The sequence below is a fragment of the Terrapene carolina genome, unplaced genomic scaffold (assembly GCF_002925995.2).
Source record: "Terrapene carolina triunguis isolate 2854851 unplaced genomic scaffold, T_m_triunguis-2.0 Scaffold197, whole genome shotgun sequence".
Classification (NCBI taxonomy): Eukaryota; Metazoa; Chordata; order Testudines; family Emydidae; genus Terrapene; species Terrapene triunguis.
Window position 1 is genome coordinate 635922 of NW_020664548.1, and position 19004 is coordinate 654925.

The following is a 19004-nucleotide window of genomic DNA, read 5'->3' on the forward strand; positions in this document are numbered from 1 at the left end:
CCTCCTTTCTGTCTCCCATTGGGTGCTGGGGGTTAAACCAACATCTCTTGTCCTCCACTGGGTGCTGGGGGTTAACCCCCTTTCTACACCTCGCTGGGTGCTGGGGGTTAACCCCACATCCCTTGTCCCCCACTGGGTGCTGGGGGTTAACCCCACATCCCTTGTCCTCCACTGGGGCCTGGGGGTTAACTCCCTTTCTGCCTCCCACTGGGGCCTGGGGGTTAACTCCCTTTCTGCCTCCCACTGGGGCCTGGGGGCTAACCTTACATCTCTTGTCCCACACTGGGAGCTGGGGTTGAACCCCCTTTCTGCCCCCCACTGAGTGCTGGGGGCAAGCCCCCCGGGGGCTGCTGTCTTCCCTAGCTGGGCCCAAGGGTTTAGCCCCACTGCTACATCCCTGCGGGGGGGCTGGTACCCATCATCTTCCTCCTCCGAGCCCTCCTCCTCCTCCTCCTCACTCTCCCTACGGCCCTGGCTGTGGGCCCTGTGTGCCAGGGGGCTGGGGTTGCGGCGAGGGTAGGAGGCCGAGGCCGGCTCAGGCCTGGAGGCACTGCCTGTGCTCTGGCTCCTCCGGCCGGCCGCCCCCTCCGCCCGCAGGCGGCTCAGCTTCCTCACGTAGAGCTCGCGGGTGGAGTCGGTGATTGGCCCCGGCTGGAAGCCCAAGGCCCGCAGCTCCCTGCCAAGCTCGGCGTCTGACAGGCCGGCCATGCTGGGGGCTGCTGCCTTCCCCGACTGGGGCCTAGGCGCCCCCTCCGCCCGCAGGCGGCTCAGCTTCTTCACGTAGAGCTCGCGGGTGGAGTCGGTGATAGGCCCCGGCTGGAAGCCCAAGGCCCGCAGCTCCCTGCCGAGCTCCGCGTCTGACAAGCCGGCCATGCCCGGAACTGCCGCCCAAGCGGGGCCTCGGCCGGAAGCGCTCTGCGAGAGGGGAAGCAAGGACCGCCATCTTGGGAGAGGCGGGAAGGAGGCCTCTAGTCTCCATCGTGGGAAGGTCAAGGTAAGCGCTATGTAGCGTCTAGCCGGGCTGTTGCGCCCGCCATCTTGGGAAGGTCAAATAGGCCCAAACACCTCCCATGGACGCCATCTTGGGGAGGTCAGAGCTCTGGTCCCAAGGGCCCGCTCTCAAGCCCTTATCATGCAGGGGCCGGGCTGGAAGGCTGTTTTCTGCCCTTCACAGGAAACAAGTTAGACGCAGGGGGACGGGGGGCAGCTCAGCCTTTTATTTGTGATTGCGCCAGCTAAATGCCCTCGTGTCACTGCTTCCAGATGACCCATCGGTGGCCCAGTGCATTGCCGGGCGGTGACACTTGGACGCCACCACGGTGCATTGCAGAGGGTGACCGATGAGATGTTGCATTGCCATGGGGCGAAGCTTTGGTGGCAGTGCCATCATGGGGGGAGGTGGGGCTTTGGTGCCAGGCTGCCGAGTGACATGATGGTGGCTTTTGCTGCAGGGTAACAGGCGGACACTTCTATGCGCCTTGGCATTGTTATGCAACAGTCCCTTTGTACCCTATGCCATTGCTGAGCAGGTTACTCTTTTATGCCACATTTCAGTACAGCAAGAAGATGTGCTTGAGGTGTCACCGGGGTGCACCAGATTTGTCCCCAAGAGGTGTCACCCTAAATTGCCTCTGTTTTAAAAGCAGTCTCTCTTGTGCCGTTTTATTTTCCCAGTGAACACTTGGTTGGTGATCAAAGATAGTGGAATAGGTAGGAATGGCCCTGGCTTGAGACCCAGCCTTGAGAACCGCAGACTGAAAATAGTTGACATCAATGAATCCAGAAAAGCTTGGTAACTCTGCCCCTTCCCACGCCCATAGTTGTGTGTCTTCCTGTGTTCATTGACAACTGATATCACTGGTGAAATGATAACAGTGGGGAACCTGCCAATAGTTGACATTTGTGAAGCGAAAGAGACAGCTCTTAACGCCAGATGTCCCTTCTCAATTCTCACTGGTCCACCTAATTTTCTCCTTATCGAGCCCCCTCTCAGCTTTCATCAACCCTTCTTAAATGTATCAATTTAAAGTATGAATCTGCACCACTGAAGCTGATGGGAGCAGGAGCAGGCCCCTCAGATTTGTTGGGGGAAAGGGAGTTGTTTGACGCTTACAACTTAAAAACCCAGCTTTGATTTGAAAATTAAATTTGGCATCAGTGATGTAGAGTAATTGCTTTTTGCTGTTGTTGTATATAATAATATAATCAAAGTGGCTGAAATATTGTTTATTATTGTAATGTTATTAAAGATAACGAGGACCTTGTGACTAATGCACATGCACAGTGCCTACATAGGAGTTTTTATGATTAGAGCTATGAGGACCACCAACCCGCCATCAGATATTAGCAGCAGTGTGTGACTGCCAAGCTGGGTAAAATGAATGCAGTGATTACATGATGCTGCTTTTCTGGAGTAGAACGTAATAACCTTAGAATAGATGTTACAGGCATGCATGTATATGCATGCTCACACACACATTGGAGCGTGCTCCTGCTTTGTGTCCTCACAGTTATTCTAGGTGACATCAGTTTGGCACTGCCAGAGTGCTGGTATGTCAAAGCCTATCATGGTTGGTTCCATCAGTACAAAAATCTTCTTTCTTCTCCTCCTCTCAGTTACACAGTTTAGGTTCCCTTTTAAGCTGAGAGGAGACCTTTGAAGTATGAAACGTTTCTGCTGGATTCCACCGGGTGCAGTTGGCTGGATCAGCAGGCAGAACCATTACAGAATCATGTCATCTGTTTAAAATTTGCATCTTGTACAGTTTCAGGGAGTGATTGTGCCTTTCATTTTATTTGATGTTTTAAATAAGAGGAAAAGTTGGTATGGTTGCTTCTGTCTCCTAGTATCCTCCTTTCATACTCATTTTGTTCTCATCACTTATTCCAATTTAGGCCATCAGATCAAGCCATTCTAGGTCTTCCTGAAGAAGGTGGTTGCAAAATACACTACACTTTAGTTAGCAAACACAAACACCCACTTAGCAGAGGCCAGGCGGTCCAGTGAAGAATCACACTCCATTCTGCTGGGAAGTCTGAAAGTGCTAATCTTAGCCTCCTGTGTTCACTAACTGGAAGCACAATTAACAGCTAATAATTTGGAGCCATGTAAATAGAGAATGAGAATATTCTGCTAGTGCCCCATTTCTGCAGACTCGGGGGTTTTAGCTAGTTTGGATAAACTCAGGCTACACATGCAGACTTCAAACCCACCCAAGCATGCAAACCCAGTCCAAATGCCACCCATTTTAAGGGCACCCATCCCTAGTTAAGAGACCAGGCCATATTCATGCCTACTGTAACCTCGCATGGATGTCAGTGGGGATATGCCAAGAATGAGTCTGGCCCAGCATTAGGATTCACTGTGCGACTGCCTGTCTTCAAAGACCACACTGAAATATAGACTCATGGACTTTAAGGCCAATCTTCAATCCTGCCCCCATCTATTTTAGCAGGCTATATTCTTTAAGCAACTGATTGGGGGGAGAGAGGGAGTGTCCCACACGATGAAAAGGGGTGTAGCCAATTAACCCCCACCCAGTACAAGAGGGAAGGTAGTTCCAAGCCCTGACCCAGCTCTCTCTAGTTACATGGTTAATTGGCGACACCCCTTTTCGTGGTGTGGGATACTTTTCACTTACACTGGATACTCACAGGGTATTTGTGCCTGCCAGACACCCCATCACTCATGAGCGCACCATAGGTGCGACTGGAACTTTTCTTATCTCTGGCCAGATCGTGTGACATGTCCTGAGTCTGCCTGGCTTTCTGAGGAGGTTAAGGCCCTGTATTTAGTTCCTCTTTTTCTTTTCCCCACCCTCCAGCTTAGCTAGCGAAAAATGTGATCAGTTTCTTGAGAGGTGAGTTCACAGCTACCCACGTATTGGCTTGCGGTAAGGTAATGGAGTTTGCTGCCCTGGAAACTGGATGAGCTGCTGCTAGCAAAAGGAATTATTTGAGCTGATGGTGGTAATCGAATGCTGACAATAGGAGGGAAAAGGGAAAGGAAAAGAACTGACACTTCTAAGCAGCCGGCCGGGATGCTGTGCATACAGATGGGTGCAGGAGCCGGTTTTCTGTTTGGTTCATTACAGGGGTGCACATCAGAGGCAGGCAGGTTGAAGGGAAAGGAAAAGTGAGTGTGTATACAGAGCACCAGCAGAAAGGAGAAGGCTAGTTAAAAGGACCGTGTCAAAATAGGTCAGGCTAGAAAGGGGCCCATTCTGATGATGGTGAGGGTTAGAAAATTCACTGTACAAATGGCCCCTTCTTACAGCTCAGAACTGTTTCATGTGTGTATTTGTAGCCAGATCAGCCAGACGGGGACAAAAGTATGTTCTCATTCTCTCTCTCTCTAACTCCTCTTAGCCCTGCAGAGCTACTGGAGAGGGAGCTGGGTTCTACTCCGCCTTGTGCATCAGCTGAAGAGTCATGAGCTACGTACTGACCTGCGAAGCCATCTTCTGCCCAGGTAAAAATCTGAAGGGGGAGGTCGCACTCCTTAGAGCCACAACTGGATCTCATGCCTCCTGCATGGGAGACAGGGTCAACCATGTCCATGGCACCAACCACCCCTCCCTTAGACTCCATGGAAGTCTCCTCAGATTGTGGGCTCCACCCCTGGGGCGGTGAGATTTTGCCTCGGCCCCATTGCCAGCCCTGAGGACAAAGCTCAAATAAGTTGCTACAGCCAGAGGCTCTTTTGGGGAACCTCCTCTGCACTGGGCAGTGTCCCTGCACGGGGGGAACTCTGGGGGCATCTGCCAACTGGGGAAGCCCTCACAGGGCAGCGTCACAAAGAGTGGGGTGAAAGACATCGGGCGGGTGCAGCCTTGTGCCTGGAGCAAGTCTGAGACCCACACAGCTGCCAGGAGATCTGCAGGGCTTGGGAGCAGAACCTCCTAGGTCTTCCTTCAAGAAGAGCCTCACCCAGTTTTCCTTCCCTGTCCTATGGTTTTCCCCTCATAGGAGGGAACAGCTCAGGTTTGTAGTGAATGCCCCATTAAGAACAACGGGCCAGTCTCTGATCTCACTTACGCTGTAAATCTGGTAAGTCAGTGGGCCAGATCCTCAACTAGTGCAAACTGGGCTGGCTCCATGGAAAGCTGATTTACACCAGCCAAAGATCCTGCCCTAGGAGACTGCACTTTTTTCATTTCAGCCTTGCTGAATGCATCGCATTCATTATCTTCCCTCCTAAGATTCAGTTCTCAGTGATTTTATAGTGTGACCTGCCCCTTCAGCAACAATCCCTGCAAAACTCCAGCTACGTTAGCCTGATCAGTCTGTGCAGTGGAAATATGTGTTTGAATTGCATGTTGAAGCTGGCAAGCACTCCTGACCACATGTACTGTTATATGGGAGGAGATTTATCTTCTCCTAAGGGGGGACTGGCTTTCAAAACACAAAGTACAGAGCAGTTCCAATCTCATGTGTGTTATTTTGGCACTAACACTGCAGCTATTTAAATGATCCACAGTGACAGCAGAATTTATGTTAAAATGGGAGGATAAAATTGGATTGGAATTGGATACTTGTCACTCAGACGTATCATTTGTCTCACTATTTCACACCTTATGGATGTTAAATTCCATGGTGCCTATAGAGTGACTGTTCTTAATTAAGCAAAAGTTATGTAAATGCATTGTAATTAATATGACATTAAAGTGGAATTAATCATTTACATTCAGTTGTGTTTGCAAAGTAGAAATAAACATGGATCTGTGTGTTATTGCAAGGCAGAAGTGAGCATGGACCATAAGCCGTGTGTACTCACAGTGGAGTAGCTATGGGTAAAGTGCACCTGTCAGTAAGATGGATCTTCATATAGTTATGGTGAATTGCCAATATTACCGTGATGTGTGGTCTAGCAGGAGGGAATGTTCTGTAGTGATTAAAGCAGGGAACTGCGAGTCAGGACTTCTGGGTTCTGTTCCCAGCTGTGGGAGAGTGTGTCCTCTAGTGGTCAGAGTGGGAAGCGGCGAGTCAGGACTCCAGGGTCCTATTCCAAGCTCTTGAAGGCAACATCCTCTAGTGATTAGACCAGGGATGGACAGTCAGAACTCAGGGGTTTTGCTGTTTGACCTTGGGCAAGTCACTTAACCACCCTCTGCCTCCGTTTTCCCCATCTGTAAAATGAGATCAACAATATTTATCCACACTGGGGTGAGTGAGGCCTAATTACTTAGTGTGTGCAACGTGCCTTGAGCTCTTCAGACTAAAGGTGCTATTCTATACACCTAGAAAGCATCATGATGTAGAGCCATTTTGATTCCTTCCTGCACTTGGAGCTCACTGTCTGATTTTTAAAGACATTTGAAAGAAACAAGTCATTTATTTAATTCATCTGCACATTTTATTAGCTCGCATCAGATTTTTTTCTTTTGAAGCACTTTACAGATTTAGTCTTGCAAAAGCGTAGACCTGTAGTCCAGCAAGCAGCATCACCCTGCTCTTCTGGGTCTGAGGATATCAGTTACCTGCAAGGAGAGGAAAGAACAAATTCAGTCCTTCATAGGCTCTCTCTCTCTCTCTATATATATATATAAATAATTTTTTCCAGTCCTTTATAAGCCACACATACATTACCCAGTCCTCTATATACAATACCCTGTCCTTTATAAGCCTTATACAGTCCTTATTCATTCTACAGTTCCCAGTCCTTTGCATACAATTCCCAATCCTTTAGAAGCCTCACATACAATTCTCAGTCCTTTACAGCTTTATGTGCAATACCCACCCTCCTCAACTTCCACTCTGGAAGAAATTATGACAAACTGAAACCAGCACAGTTGAATTGGAGCAGTAATCCCACAGAATGGGTGGAAGCACTGCTGCTAGGGTTATTTAAACCTAGACTGGATAAAGCCCAGAGAATTGACTGTAGATCACAATCCCGTACTGCTCCCCAACAGTGTCTGCATGAATTGACTAAATAACCTACTGTCACAGAATTTTTCTGCCTCTAGTTTTTACATACCGAGGGCCAGGTTATCAGAAGAGCTCAGGGCTAGGTTTTCAAGTGCTCAGCAACACAATCGGGGCCTGAGTTTCAGAGTTCAGCTCCCATTCAGACATCTAAATAGAGGCCAGAAGTCCAGAGAGCTCAACACCTAACTCCTTTGAAAATTTGGCCTCGATTGCAGGTGTTGAGCTGTTTGGCCAATGTGGCCTAATTTACGGATGCTGCATTCTACTGAAAATTTCACCCTAAATCCTGAGATCCTTAGTTGTTACTCACTGTTTACTTAGGGCTGGATTGTACAGTCCTTTTGCATACTGCTCTGCTGAGCTTTTACTCACGTAGTCCCATTGGGTTCAGTGGGGCGACTCGCATATGTGCACAACAGTGTGAATAAGAGATGCGTGATCTGGCCCTATGCCCTCGCTAAGGCAAACCCCATTGACTTCAGGGCTGAACAATTAGAACCTCAATTAGCCCTTAAGTTTCTGTGTATAGCAACATTCCCCCAAATACCTACAACTTGGCAAAACCAAGAGCCTGGTTCTGATCTCTGTCACACCCCTGTAAACTGAGAATATTTGCACTGAAGAGACTGGAGATACACTGATGTGTAACTGTTATAAAGGTACAATCCAGTGCTCATGGAAGACAATGAAAAGTCTCCCTTTGACTTCAGTGGGTGTTGGGACAGAAAGCAAAGGCTAAATTGTGGCTGTGCCATAAGCCTCATGTACAGGACAGCGTTGAGTTGTGCTGTCCAAGCAGTAGACTGGGAAGTAGACTGTGCCCCCTAGTTTCTCCTTCCTCTGTGGAGGTGTGGAGGGGAAGGGAACTTACACGGTGTCAGGCATACAGCTAGTGCAGTGTGTCACGACTGCACCTATATTTTCCCCTTGTGGTCCAGCAAGGGCACCCACTCTAGGCTCCCAGCTCCTCAGCCGTCACCTCTCTTGGGTGCAGATGGATTTCTCTCTCCCTCCTGACCGGGTTTTACCAGGCTGCACCGTCCCCTGCCTATACCGTGAGTTCCTCAGAAAGTCAAACTGACTAAACAGGTCTGGTTTGCTTCTCCCCAGAGGCTAAAAGGAACATAATTGCCCACAGGTACAAGCTACCGCACAACCCTTTCTAAGCAAGCACATTTATTCTTAAGGTGAAAGCATTACAGAGAAAACATTAAAACACTAAAAGAACCTACACATGTGCTAATAAGCCTACCAGAGATCACCCCCCCCCCAAGTCCAACAAGGGCTCTGGTAGAAGTCAGCCCTTCCAACCCCACCACGGGGTTTTTCTTTGGTTATAACTTCAGAACACCTTTTGCTCAGAACAAGAACCCTCATGAATAGGTCAAGTCCTTCCAACCCTTTCCAGGAAGGACTGGTGTGTCCCTGAGACAGAAGGTCCTATCCAGTTGTTGGATCAGAAAGTAGGCCCAGAGTCACTTTAAACTCAGGCTGTTTATCCAAAAGTCCTTTCTTTGTCTGCTGGTCTCTAGAGAATCCAATCTGAGCCAGTATAGGTGAGCCCTCCCAGGGAGTAGGACCTCTTGTGAGGTGTTCCAGTCTGAGTGAATTTGCCTCATCACCCACCCCTGTTCTTAGCTACTGGAGGGCTCCCTCAGGGAATTATATACAATCCCTGGCCCATAACAATGCATAATATTTAATACAGTAAGATCACCCATAGATATGCCATCTCTGACACACAGAGGATGTCCCCAGCATGCTGACACAACTGCACTGATTGCATTGTGGGGTGGAGCCCAAGCTCCACTCGCATATGTATGGGGACTGGCAGCCCCATGGAGGCTGCTATCCCCTCTGCGCTGGTACCCCTGGTGTGAGTAGACAGCTCAATGGAGTAAGAGGGGGTCTTACACCCTCTTTTAGTTCCCTTGGTTGGTGTGCAGGATGGGTCACACTCTGGCCTTAAGGGAAGAGAGAAGCAGACTCCAAAGCCCAGTATTTAGGTACCTAACTCCCACTGATTTCCCCTTAGCTATTCAGTGCCCCACCTGGGCTGGCCTGTAATGTGCGTTCTGCCCTTAATACCCATTCAGGAGGAGAAGGCAGCTCCTCCGTCTTGCTTTTATGCTGACACATTTTCAAACGGCTGGAACAATGTGTGTGCAAGATTGTTCCCTGGCCACGGAGGGGGGACGTGAACGCGGGGAGCAGTACCAAGGGTGGCTGCTCGGAAATGGTGCGAAGTCACTGTAATGATCAACAGCAGCACCGAGAGACCGTCTGGGCAATGAGAAGGGAGCTTAACGTTCTTAAGCGCAGAGTGTATCCATGGTGGGAGGGGGGACAATGAGGACTCTGTAAAGGGAGCAAACATGACACAAAAGCCATTCCCAGAATATAAATATCACTAGGGGAGGGAGAGAGGCACAGTTCAAGTTCCTTACAGTACCATTTTGAGCATCCAGTAGCATCTCAGTTAGCAGTTCCTCCAGGATGTGCTGGTATTTTTCCAGCTGCCTAGCGTTGAGCCGCATTCCAGTTTCTCCAGGTGCAGTCAGCTGTGAAGGAAAGCATAGTTAACAAAAAAGGGAAAATGGAGCGGGGGGAGATGGATAACCACACCTCCTACTTTATCGATGTTGAAGAACAAGGGATCTTGTGCACAGAATTAAGTGCTACAACTTGGTGGAAGCCACTAGAAGTTGTAGCACTAGGAACAAGCTGGAAGTTCCGTCACATGGAATAAAGCTGGGCTGATTTAGTTTCCTATTTGGGGCTTGATCCTGCACCGTTCAAATCGATGGGAGTTTCCCCACGGACATGAATGGGAAGAGGGACTGCAGCCTTAGTACGGTCGACATTGACACAGACTGGGTCTTCACAAGGGATAAGTGGCCTTGAGGGCAGTCCTTGAACTATTTACTCACTCTTGGGTTGCTAGATGTCCCAGAGTTTCAATCCATTGGGTCATCCAGATGTTGGCTTGGAAATGTAGGCGGATAGGCCACTGGCAACGAACAGCATACGGCCTCTGCAATTAGCAGAGGTCCCAAAGGAGAAAGTGATCCTTGAACTTGATAACCCCCCGTGTTGCAACTCTTTCTCAGGTCAGTCGTTCTATTGACTCCGATGCCTGAGTAAGAGCTGTAGGACGAGGCACATTTCTGCATCCAGCACCTCAGGACAGTTGTTGCTAGGATGTAACAAAAGTGAACGAGTTGCTCAGGCCACATTTGGGGGTGGTGGTCAGACACCAGGATGTGCCTGGTATTTAATGTTTAAAACTGAGAATGCTCAGTGTTTAGACACTAATATTAGACAGTTTTGGAAGAGCAGACGTGTTAACTAATGTCCTGGCCAAATTTCAACTCAACTAGACTTTACATCCTACCTAGCTACATTTCCCGTGGATCCACATTCTTTCTCCTTTCCCTTTGCTGATGATGAAGAATAGTGATGTTTCCAACCCAGAAGTGGCTGCACTGCCTGGTGGGTGAAACTATCCCTGGGTTGTAATAGAGGAGCCCAATTTTCTAACTTGGGTGACTGAGCAAACGTGCCTCCAAGGGCTCAGATCAGCACGCAGATGCCTAAAAAAACTTGGACTTTCAGAAAACCTTTGACAAGGTCCCTCACCAAAGGCTCTTAAGCAAACTAAGCAGTCATGGAATAAGAGGGATAGTCCTCTCCTGTATCACTAACTGGTTTAAAGACAGGAAACAAAGACTAGGAATAAATGGTCAGTTTTCAGAATGGAGAGAGGTAAATAGAGGGGTACTCCAAGGATCTCTACTGGGACCAGTGCTGTTCAACATATTCATAATGGTCTGGAAAAAGGGGTAAACAGCAAGGTGGCAAAGTTTGCAGATGGTCCATAATTACTCAAGATACATGCAAAGCAGACTGTGAAGAGTTACAAAGGGATTTCACAAAACTGGGTGATTGGGCAACAAAATGGCAGATGAAATTCAGTGTTGATAAATGCAAATTGGAAAACATAATCCCAACTATACATACGAAATGATGGGATCTAAATTAGCTGTTCTCACTCAAGAAAGAGATCTTGGAGTCATTGTGGATAGTTCTCTGAAAACATCTGCTCAATGTGCAGTGGCAGTCAAAAAAGTGAACAATGTTAGGGACCATTAGGAAAGGGAAAGATAATAAGACAGTAAATATCATAATGCCCCTATATAAATCAATGGAACGCCCACACCTCGAATACTGCGTGCTGTTCTGGTCCCCACATCTCTCAAAAGATATATTAGAAATGTAAAAGGTACAGAGAAGGGCAACAAAAATGATTAAGGGTATGGAACAAGTTCCAAATGAGGAGAGATTAAAAGACTGGGATTGTTCAGCTTGGAAAAGATACAACTAAGGGGGGATATGATAGAAGTCTATAAAAATCATGACTGGTGTGGAGAAATTGAATAAGGAAGTGTTATTTACCCCTTCACATAACACAAGAACCAAGGTCACTCAATGAAATTAATAGTCAACACGTTTAAAACAAAACAGAAGGAAGTATTTCTTTACACAATGCACAGTCAACCTGTGGAAATCATTGCTAGGGGATATTGTGAAGACCAAGAGCATAGTTGGGTTCAGAAAAGAATTAACTACATTCATGGGGATAGGTCCATCAATGGCTATTAGCCAAGATGGTCAGGGACGCAACCCCAAGCTCTGGGTGTCCCTAAGCCTCTGATTGCCAGATGCTGGGACGGGATGATAAGGGACGGATCACATGATGATTGCCCTGTTCTCTTCATTCCCTGGGAAGCACCTGGCATTGGCCACTGTCAGAAGGCAGAATGCTGGGCTAGATGGCCCAATATGATCTTATGTTCTAAAACAGGTATTTTTCTGCCCCAGAGTGCTGATTTAAGAGTCCAACAGTGAAGCTGGATGGACTCAAGTTTGTAAACTTGGTACCCGCTCTACAAGGTCCTTAGGAATCCTGCAGGTTCAAAGGTGCTGGACAATTCACAGGTGATAACAAGCCTACTTTAGTAAATATCAAGATAAATCCCAAACCAAAAGCCAGAAGCAGACTTGCAAAATCCTGAGCAGCAGTAGTAGGTGTTTATTGAGAGGTAAATAAAAGATCGGTAGATTTTTCACCATTAGTATGCCAGGCAGGGTAAGTAGACTCAGGGGCTGAGCTACGAAATTTTCAAGACAATTTTTTAAGGCTGAGGTGCACCCTGCACCCATCTTCTGATGTAAACTTGCTCAGTGCCTGGGTCCAGTTTGTAGGAATTGGGTAGTATCCCTTTAAACAATTCCTAAGCCTGCTAGTGGCACTCACTTACTGTCTTCTATTGCAGAAGCCACCAGAACCTAACAGAGCAGCAGCATACATATATAGGTAGGTCTCATATGTTTGTATCTGGTCAGCCAACGTGGTTATTGGACACCCAAATGCACCTGTGTGGTTTCCTCATATACTTACGGGTCCCCTCCACCATTCCCCTCACCTTGATGATCCCGCCCTCGTCCACACGCTCCACGTCAGAGAGCTCGGTAATGTCTCCGCCTTCTGATCGCTTCTGCAACATCAGGGATTTCTTCTGCGCTTTGTTCCTCTGTTTCTCCTGGAGCTACACGGCAAGGTACAGTAAAGAACAAACACCAAGGATCAGGAAGGTCACAGGGACAAGGGTCAGGGTGGGGCAGAGTGGCTGCTTGTTCAGCAAAGGGTGAAGCACGCTGGAGTAGGGTCCATGGAGCAGCTCCATGGCCGTGAGTTGACCTGGTGGAGGGGAATCCACATGCAGCGGAGCTCTCCAGCACCTAGCTGAGTCACTTGGGCTAAGAGCAGGGAGCAGGATTTGGACCTGGGTTTGCAAATGGGAATTCCTTTCCTTACAAATCCCCTGCTCCCTTTGCATGGTTCATCTCTTACTGGTGCCGCCTTGTCCTTGCTGCTGGTGCCGCTCCGACATGACACCAGCTGTTATTCCGGTACCAAGCGCATCCCTTGGCAGATCAAGAGAGCCAGCTGGTGTATCCTTCACCTGTGAGAACTGCCAAGCTGAACAGGGCATTGAACCAGAGAAATAAGAAACCAGCGAAACCTAATGAGTCACCTTTAGTCCATCCCCTGGGAACCAGTGCAGGATTATTCCCTGCCGTCCGCCTGATCCAGTGCCCATTGGAAAGACTCCCATTGATTTCAGTGGACACTGGGTCAGACCCTATCATACAGAAAAAAGTCAAAGAGCTGATATCCCTTGGGTGGGCACTGGGCTCAAACCAACCTTTCAGTTAACAGCCTAAAGCTCTACGGCGTGACCCAGTAGAAGGTAACTTCTTTGATCTGCTAAGAGACGTGGATGCGCACTGGTGGCCAGAGAAGCACGGCAGCCAAGTGGATTGAGCTTGGGGTTAGGCATTTCTGACTCCTAACCCGGGTTCTGCCACTGGCTCCTTGTGTGACCTTGAGGAAGTCATGTCAGCCCCCCGTACTTCTGTTTCCTCATCTGTAGAATAAATACTGATACTCAGCAGCATCGTGGAAGGGGTGCTGAGGTTTAATTAGTCTATTCCTGTCCAGCCCCTTTGCCAGCATCAAGCACGTCACTCGTGCTATGTGTTATTAATAGGCCATTCTGGGGCGGGTTGTGTTGTCCCTCTATGATATATGCAATGAAATCCCTGCTCAGCGCAAACCCCAGGAGAGCAGCAAAAATTGAGGGGGGTTGAAAGGTTTCATACTATGGTTTTGGGAACCCGCTGGGGGGGCTTTGGAGTGGTTGTTCAAGGCAGGGTCTGTCTGTTGGAGGTGGGTCCGTAGCGCTGCCCTAACTGCCACACTGAATTTTAAAAGGGGTATTTTCAGTGTGAGAGAGGCAGATTTTGGACAACAAATAAGAGGGACTCCCCTCTCGCCCCAGAGGACTCTTGATTGTGATGAGCACCCCAGGGGGAAGCGAGTTTGTATGGGCTACTGATGAATGATACACTGCAAAAGTCCACATCAGTGTACATTCTGTAGGCCAGTGCGGAGACACAATGGGGAAGCTTTCATGGTTGCTTCCCATTTCTCATTAGTTAGCCTTATTGTTTAAACTGGAGCCACATACTTCCCCTTGCCTCTGATAGTGGTGAAGAATGACCATGCTACACCCAAGAAGCGGCCGCATGGATGCTCAGCAGACACACCAAGGGAAGAATAGGCCATCCCTGCTAATTCCTAGACAGGGGGTGAAATCCTGGCCCCATTGAAGTCAAGGGGAGTATGGCTAATTATTTCAATGGGGCCAGGATTTGACCCATGGTCTCTCCAAGATGAAGCACATCAGTGAGGTGGAGGTGGTGGTGGGTGAGAAGCTTGCCTGTGCTGTGTGAAAACAGAGAACATCAGGCTCTAGGGCTGTCAGCTTGGCATCTTTCAGTAGCATTAGTTTCACATCAAAAGAAAAGGATTTTCCTCTATGCGTGTCCCAGAACTGAAACCTATTTGGCGCATGGTTAATTATTTGTTAGAACAAAGAGGCACAGCAGAATTATGACGGGAGACTGCAGCTTCTCCATAAAAATCCGAGCCATTAGCAATTATAAAAGAAAACTGTTAAAAAATATCCACAGACGAATGTAAATGGGCCTTTTGTTTCCACTATCCTATTTTATGTTCAACGGAATCCTGGCTCTTGCAGTCTAATCCTGAGTCTTTCACTCAAAATCCTCTGCGGGACTGGTGAATAAAGTGCTTCCCACACTGTGAGGATCCTGTAAGTTGCCCTGCCGAGCACATCCCAGTACTGCTGTGGGACCTGTCGTGCTACGGGGAGTCTGTTCCAGCTACATTTCCACTAGAGATGGACTTGAGAGAGCTGGTCTGAACCTTTGACCCACTGAGAGCTTTACATGAGTAAGAACTATGTTGGCCTGAGGTTCGTCTTCCATTGAAAGCCCCAGCTAAGAAAAGCATTGCTCTTCAGGCAAGCACATAAATGTGTGTTTAAAGTTAAGCCCAGGCTTACACGATTTCCTGAATCAGGGCCAAAGTCAGCCCTCTGAGCACGCTTGTAGACGATTACCCTATAAGTACAGTCTTAGGCTGTTGCCTGACAGGTTGGTGGTTTGAACCCTCTCAAGGGATACCAGCTCCACCACAGCACCACTGAGAATAAACTGAGCCAGTTCCCCTGGACTTGCCCCACTTTTCCAACAACACGGGCTTAAAGAAATCATCCCCCTTGTCTTTTCTCACCTGCGCTGCGTGAGGCCTGGCACCGGCGCACTGGAGGATTTAGTGGGTTAGCACACTAGCCCTTCACCTCTGGAGACTGGTTGGCTCAAGGCATACGAGAAATGGGCCTGCTGCAATCAGCCCAACCCCTAGTGGATGATGAGGGTCATCTGGGTGTGTTCTCATTCAATCAATTCCCTGCCACCGCAGGGGCCTCAGGCATTAGTGCACCTCAGTGCCTCCTGTTCTCTACCCGTGGCACAAAATAGTTTAGTCTCATGAGGGCTGTGATACTTTGGTCTAATTCTGGTGGTTGGGGTTGGTGTGGAAGTGGCTGGGTTGTAGGTAGTGGCCTCTGCCTGACAGGTGGTCAGACTAGCTCTGGTGGTCCCTTCTGGCCTTAAACTCGATGAATCTATGACTGGCAACATCATGAAACCATCTATCAAACAGGCACTGTCTCTGCTCAGAGGGGATGAACTATGAGCTACGCATGGGAAGCATGCACAGGATGCACCTTTCTGCACCACACGGGGCTCTGGCCATTGCAGTATGGTGCTCAGGGGTTACCTGCATCCTCTCGATGTCGCTGCGAGTGAAGAAGGCTAGGTAGCCTTCAGTCTGTTCAGCCAGCATGGCCACCACGTACACCACCAGCAGAGAAGCCACCACCTTCCTCGAAACCATCATGGAGCTTGAGAAAGCCTGAGCAACACAGGAGAGGGGAGGGTCAGAACATGCCAGCAGGGATGGCTGCCTCCTGCGGTGCACAGCAGTTCAACCAACATCAGGAACAAAGAGCCACGTCCAGAAAGGAATAACCCTGAGTTATAGTTCAGACAATTTATCCTTCCTGGGACACGGAGCTTGGGTTTAATAAACAACTTTCTTTGGCCTTTATTTCTGATCAATAGCCATAGACTTCATATTTGTTCTCCAAGCTGCTTCTGTCACTGACATTAGGTGTTGAGTGACAGTCTAACATCCCCTTGAGGGCCTGACCTCCAGCCAATGGCCCACTCCTAAGAATGATAAACACCCCACAATTGTAACTCTCACTTCCCTACAGGATTGACCCCCACACGGTCTACACCCAGTGAACCATATGATTTGGCAGCTGGGGATGCTTACCTGGTATAGGAGGCAAAGTGCTCTCAGCAAGCACTTGGGTAAAGATACCTGGGCTTGTTTGCACCTGCTTTGCACAGCACAGAGCTGGGAAACTTCACCGGCTGGGAAGCATTTCTCAGTTCATACAAAGGAAAACTGCTTTGGAGTCTGAACATTTTCATTTAGATTTTGCATTTGGGAGCACTCTCCTGGCAGCCCTCATGCTGCCGAAAAATGATCTGGAAGGAAGGTTTCCCCCAAAGTCCCCGGAACTCTGCGTTGCTGAACAAAACAAATGTCTAAAGGTTCGGGCTGAGATTTCCAAAAGTGACTGGTGATTTTGGGTGCCCAACTTGAGACACCTTAAAAGAGGCCTGTTTCCAAAGGGCAGGTGCTCAGCATTGCCTGCATATCAGGCCCCTTTATGCTGGGCAGTGAGTCCCCAAAATCACCAGCTGCTTTTGAAAATCTTGGCCTAAAAAACGTATGGAGCAACTGCAGGCTGAGGAGGGCCTGGTCTGACTTACACTGAGACGTGAAGTGTACATTTGCATGTCTCTAGTTAGAATGACGTCCTGGCTATAAGGTGCACATACCCATTGAGTTCCCCACCTTGAGATGGTTGCGGTGTCTAGAATGTCTTCCCTTTGGCAAGCAGAGTTTGGAACTGTGCCAGCTTTTGACAGGCTGCTTTGACTACTGCATCATCCTAAAACACATGAACGCCCTCTGAACTTGCAGCAGCTGTGACTGACAGCCGCCTCGTCTTCTTCATAGGAGGGTCATCTAAGCCGACTGGACTTCTAAACTCCCACCTCTAGAATGCAACAGTTTTAAGCTCTGAGACAGCAAGGGACCAACTGGTTCATTGGAACATTGACTTCACTGGGACTCCTTGCCTGCGTAAGACCCTTGCTGGATCGGGGCCTGACTTAACAAAGAGGCAGCTTCATTTTCTAACCAAGAGCCAGAGGAAGGGCCACCTTCAAGCACCTCGGTGCAGTTCAAGCCGTGAGCCTCTCGATTCCCAGCCTGACTTCTAGCAGCCTGGAAGATGAACACAGAAGAGGATGTGGGGCACAGGAAATCAGCTCCAGAGGAGAAATCCTGCCTTTATGCAGTGAAAGGGAAGGTTCCACGCAGCCCTGCCTAGAACTCCTCCAACAGACTCCGGTTTAAGTGCGGGCTTCCATGAAGCAGGTTCTTATGTAATACCAGTTGTTTGCACTTTAAATTGTATACACAGCACTTGATGAATGCTTGGGTTTTGCTAGCTGGATAATTAATAATTAATAAACAGGTTTAATATAACACTTTGTATTCCTGACGTTGTCCCCAAAGATCTCCAAGTGCTCTACTGCATTATCCCCATCTTACAATTGGGGAAACTGAGTCATGGAGAGGCAAAGTAACTTGCCCCCGGTTACTGAGTCAATGGCAGAGCTGGGAACAGAACGAAGGGGTCGTGCTTTAGGGAGTGGGGTCTAGTGGTCAGAGCAGAGTACAGATCCTATGCTCTAACTCTGTCCCTGAGTTGAGAATACAACCCAGGAGCCCTTATTAACAGGACTGCTCTCTAAGCACTGCACACTGCCATTTCTCATGAATGGGTCTGTTCCTGGGCAGTAACTTCCTACGTTTAAAACACAGTCCTATGGAGCATTTAATACCTATTCAGTTTTGCCAGTGTTATGCCTCCGTTACAGTGTGTATGAAATCCAGACTTGCCCAGGGGAAAATGTTTCAAGCTACCGCACTGAGCTTCCATAGTGAGGGAAGTGTCATGATTTGGCAGCTTTAGTATAACTGTTTTACTATAATTATTTTATTTTCCCTCAATAAATTTTAGGGGAGGAGGGAGATCAAGCCAGCATGCTAGTGTCTCTAATCCCATAAGGGACCTATAAGACAGTATGGGCAACTCCCACAGGTGGGCTGAACCCCTTAATAAATCTTGCTAGGTCATACAGAGCTGCAGACATCATTTGCCACCCGAGCTCTACAGGAAACCAGTTTAAAGGGATTTAAAAACCAGTTTCCAACCTGATTTAACAGCAATTTCACATCAGAGGGAGGATTTATGTAAACATTAAATCTCCTCTTTAAATATTAAAACGTTCTCTCTTGAACACATTTAATGAAGTCTGGTCCCACTATGTAACTGCTTTACTCAATTTTTTCCTGATCCTTAATTATTTTTAAAAAGCTTTTGGTTGAGGCATTATTAAAGGGACACTGTCAGGTCAAATCTGGCCCCAGAATTAGATTTCATGTAAATATAAACTTGTACAGACCAATAGAAACTAACAAATATTCCCTCCCACAGCGTTTGCCACCCGATCATTTTGGCATTGTGCTAGCACAGGAAAGCCAACAAGGAGCCATCTCAGATGCCACTGAATAAAAAACACTAGAACTTATGTATCAGATCACAGTCTGTGCTGGTCTTGGGTCTGCTTCTCCACTGTTCTGCACTAAGTGTTGTCATTTACACCTGTGCAAAATGCTACCAAAACAGAATGGTAGGGCCAGATTCTAAGGTGGTGTCAACTGGTGTCGCTCCATTGACATCAATGGAGCTGTGTTGATTTACACCAGCGAAGGATCTGGCCCAGTAGTGGATTACCCCCAAATTGCGTTCACTTTGCACAGGTGCACATGACTTTGTGAGGTTTGGGGCAACAGAAGCTCGGCCCCCCTCTGCAACAGGGGCCAGTCCCAGTTGCTAAAAACTCCCACAACAGACAATTCTGTAATATCC

The 19004-nt window shown here is 48.2% G+C and overlaps 2 protein-coding genes across 3 annotated transcripts in view; both read right to left on the bottom strand.

Moving 5' to 3' along the window:
* The window catches only part of LOC112106117 (LEM domain-containing protein 2), an 11771-nt gene extending 10887 nt beyond the window's left edge, over positions 1 to 884 (bottom strand). The window contains exon 1 of the mRNA XM_024199183.3: positions 1 to 884. This exon is cut by the window's left edge and continues 481 nt beyond it. Within this exon, the coding sequence (XP_024054951.2) occupies positions 1 to 873 (873 nt within the window). The 5' untranslated portion in view covers positions 874 to 884.
* Positions 885 to 6393: 5509 nt separating this feature from the next.
* On the bottom strand, positions 6394 to 15907 carry LOC112106103 (promotilin). 2 transcript variants are annotated; one of them, XM_026655106.1, is made up of 4 exons: positions 15704 to 15907; positions 12417 to 12533; positions 9383 to 9491; positions 6394 to 6479 (listed from the first exon to the last, which is right to left on the bottom strand). In XM_026655106.1, exons 1-4 carry the CDS (start codon positions 15821 to 15823, stop codon positions 6472 to 6474), a joined length of 354 nt encoding a protein of 117 aa, XP_026510891.1. In that variant the 5' UTR covers positions 15824 to 15907; the 3' UTR covers positions 6394 to 6471. The 2 variants fall into 2 exon arrangements, 1 of the variants encoding a protein (XP_026510891.1); XR_003369943.1 differs by lacking the exons at positions 6394 to 6479; positions 9383 to 9491 and having other exon boundaries at positions 12470 to 12539; positions 15704 to 15778.
* Between the last annotated feature and the right edge of the window lie 3097 nt (positions 15908 to 19004).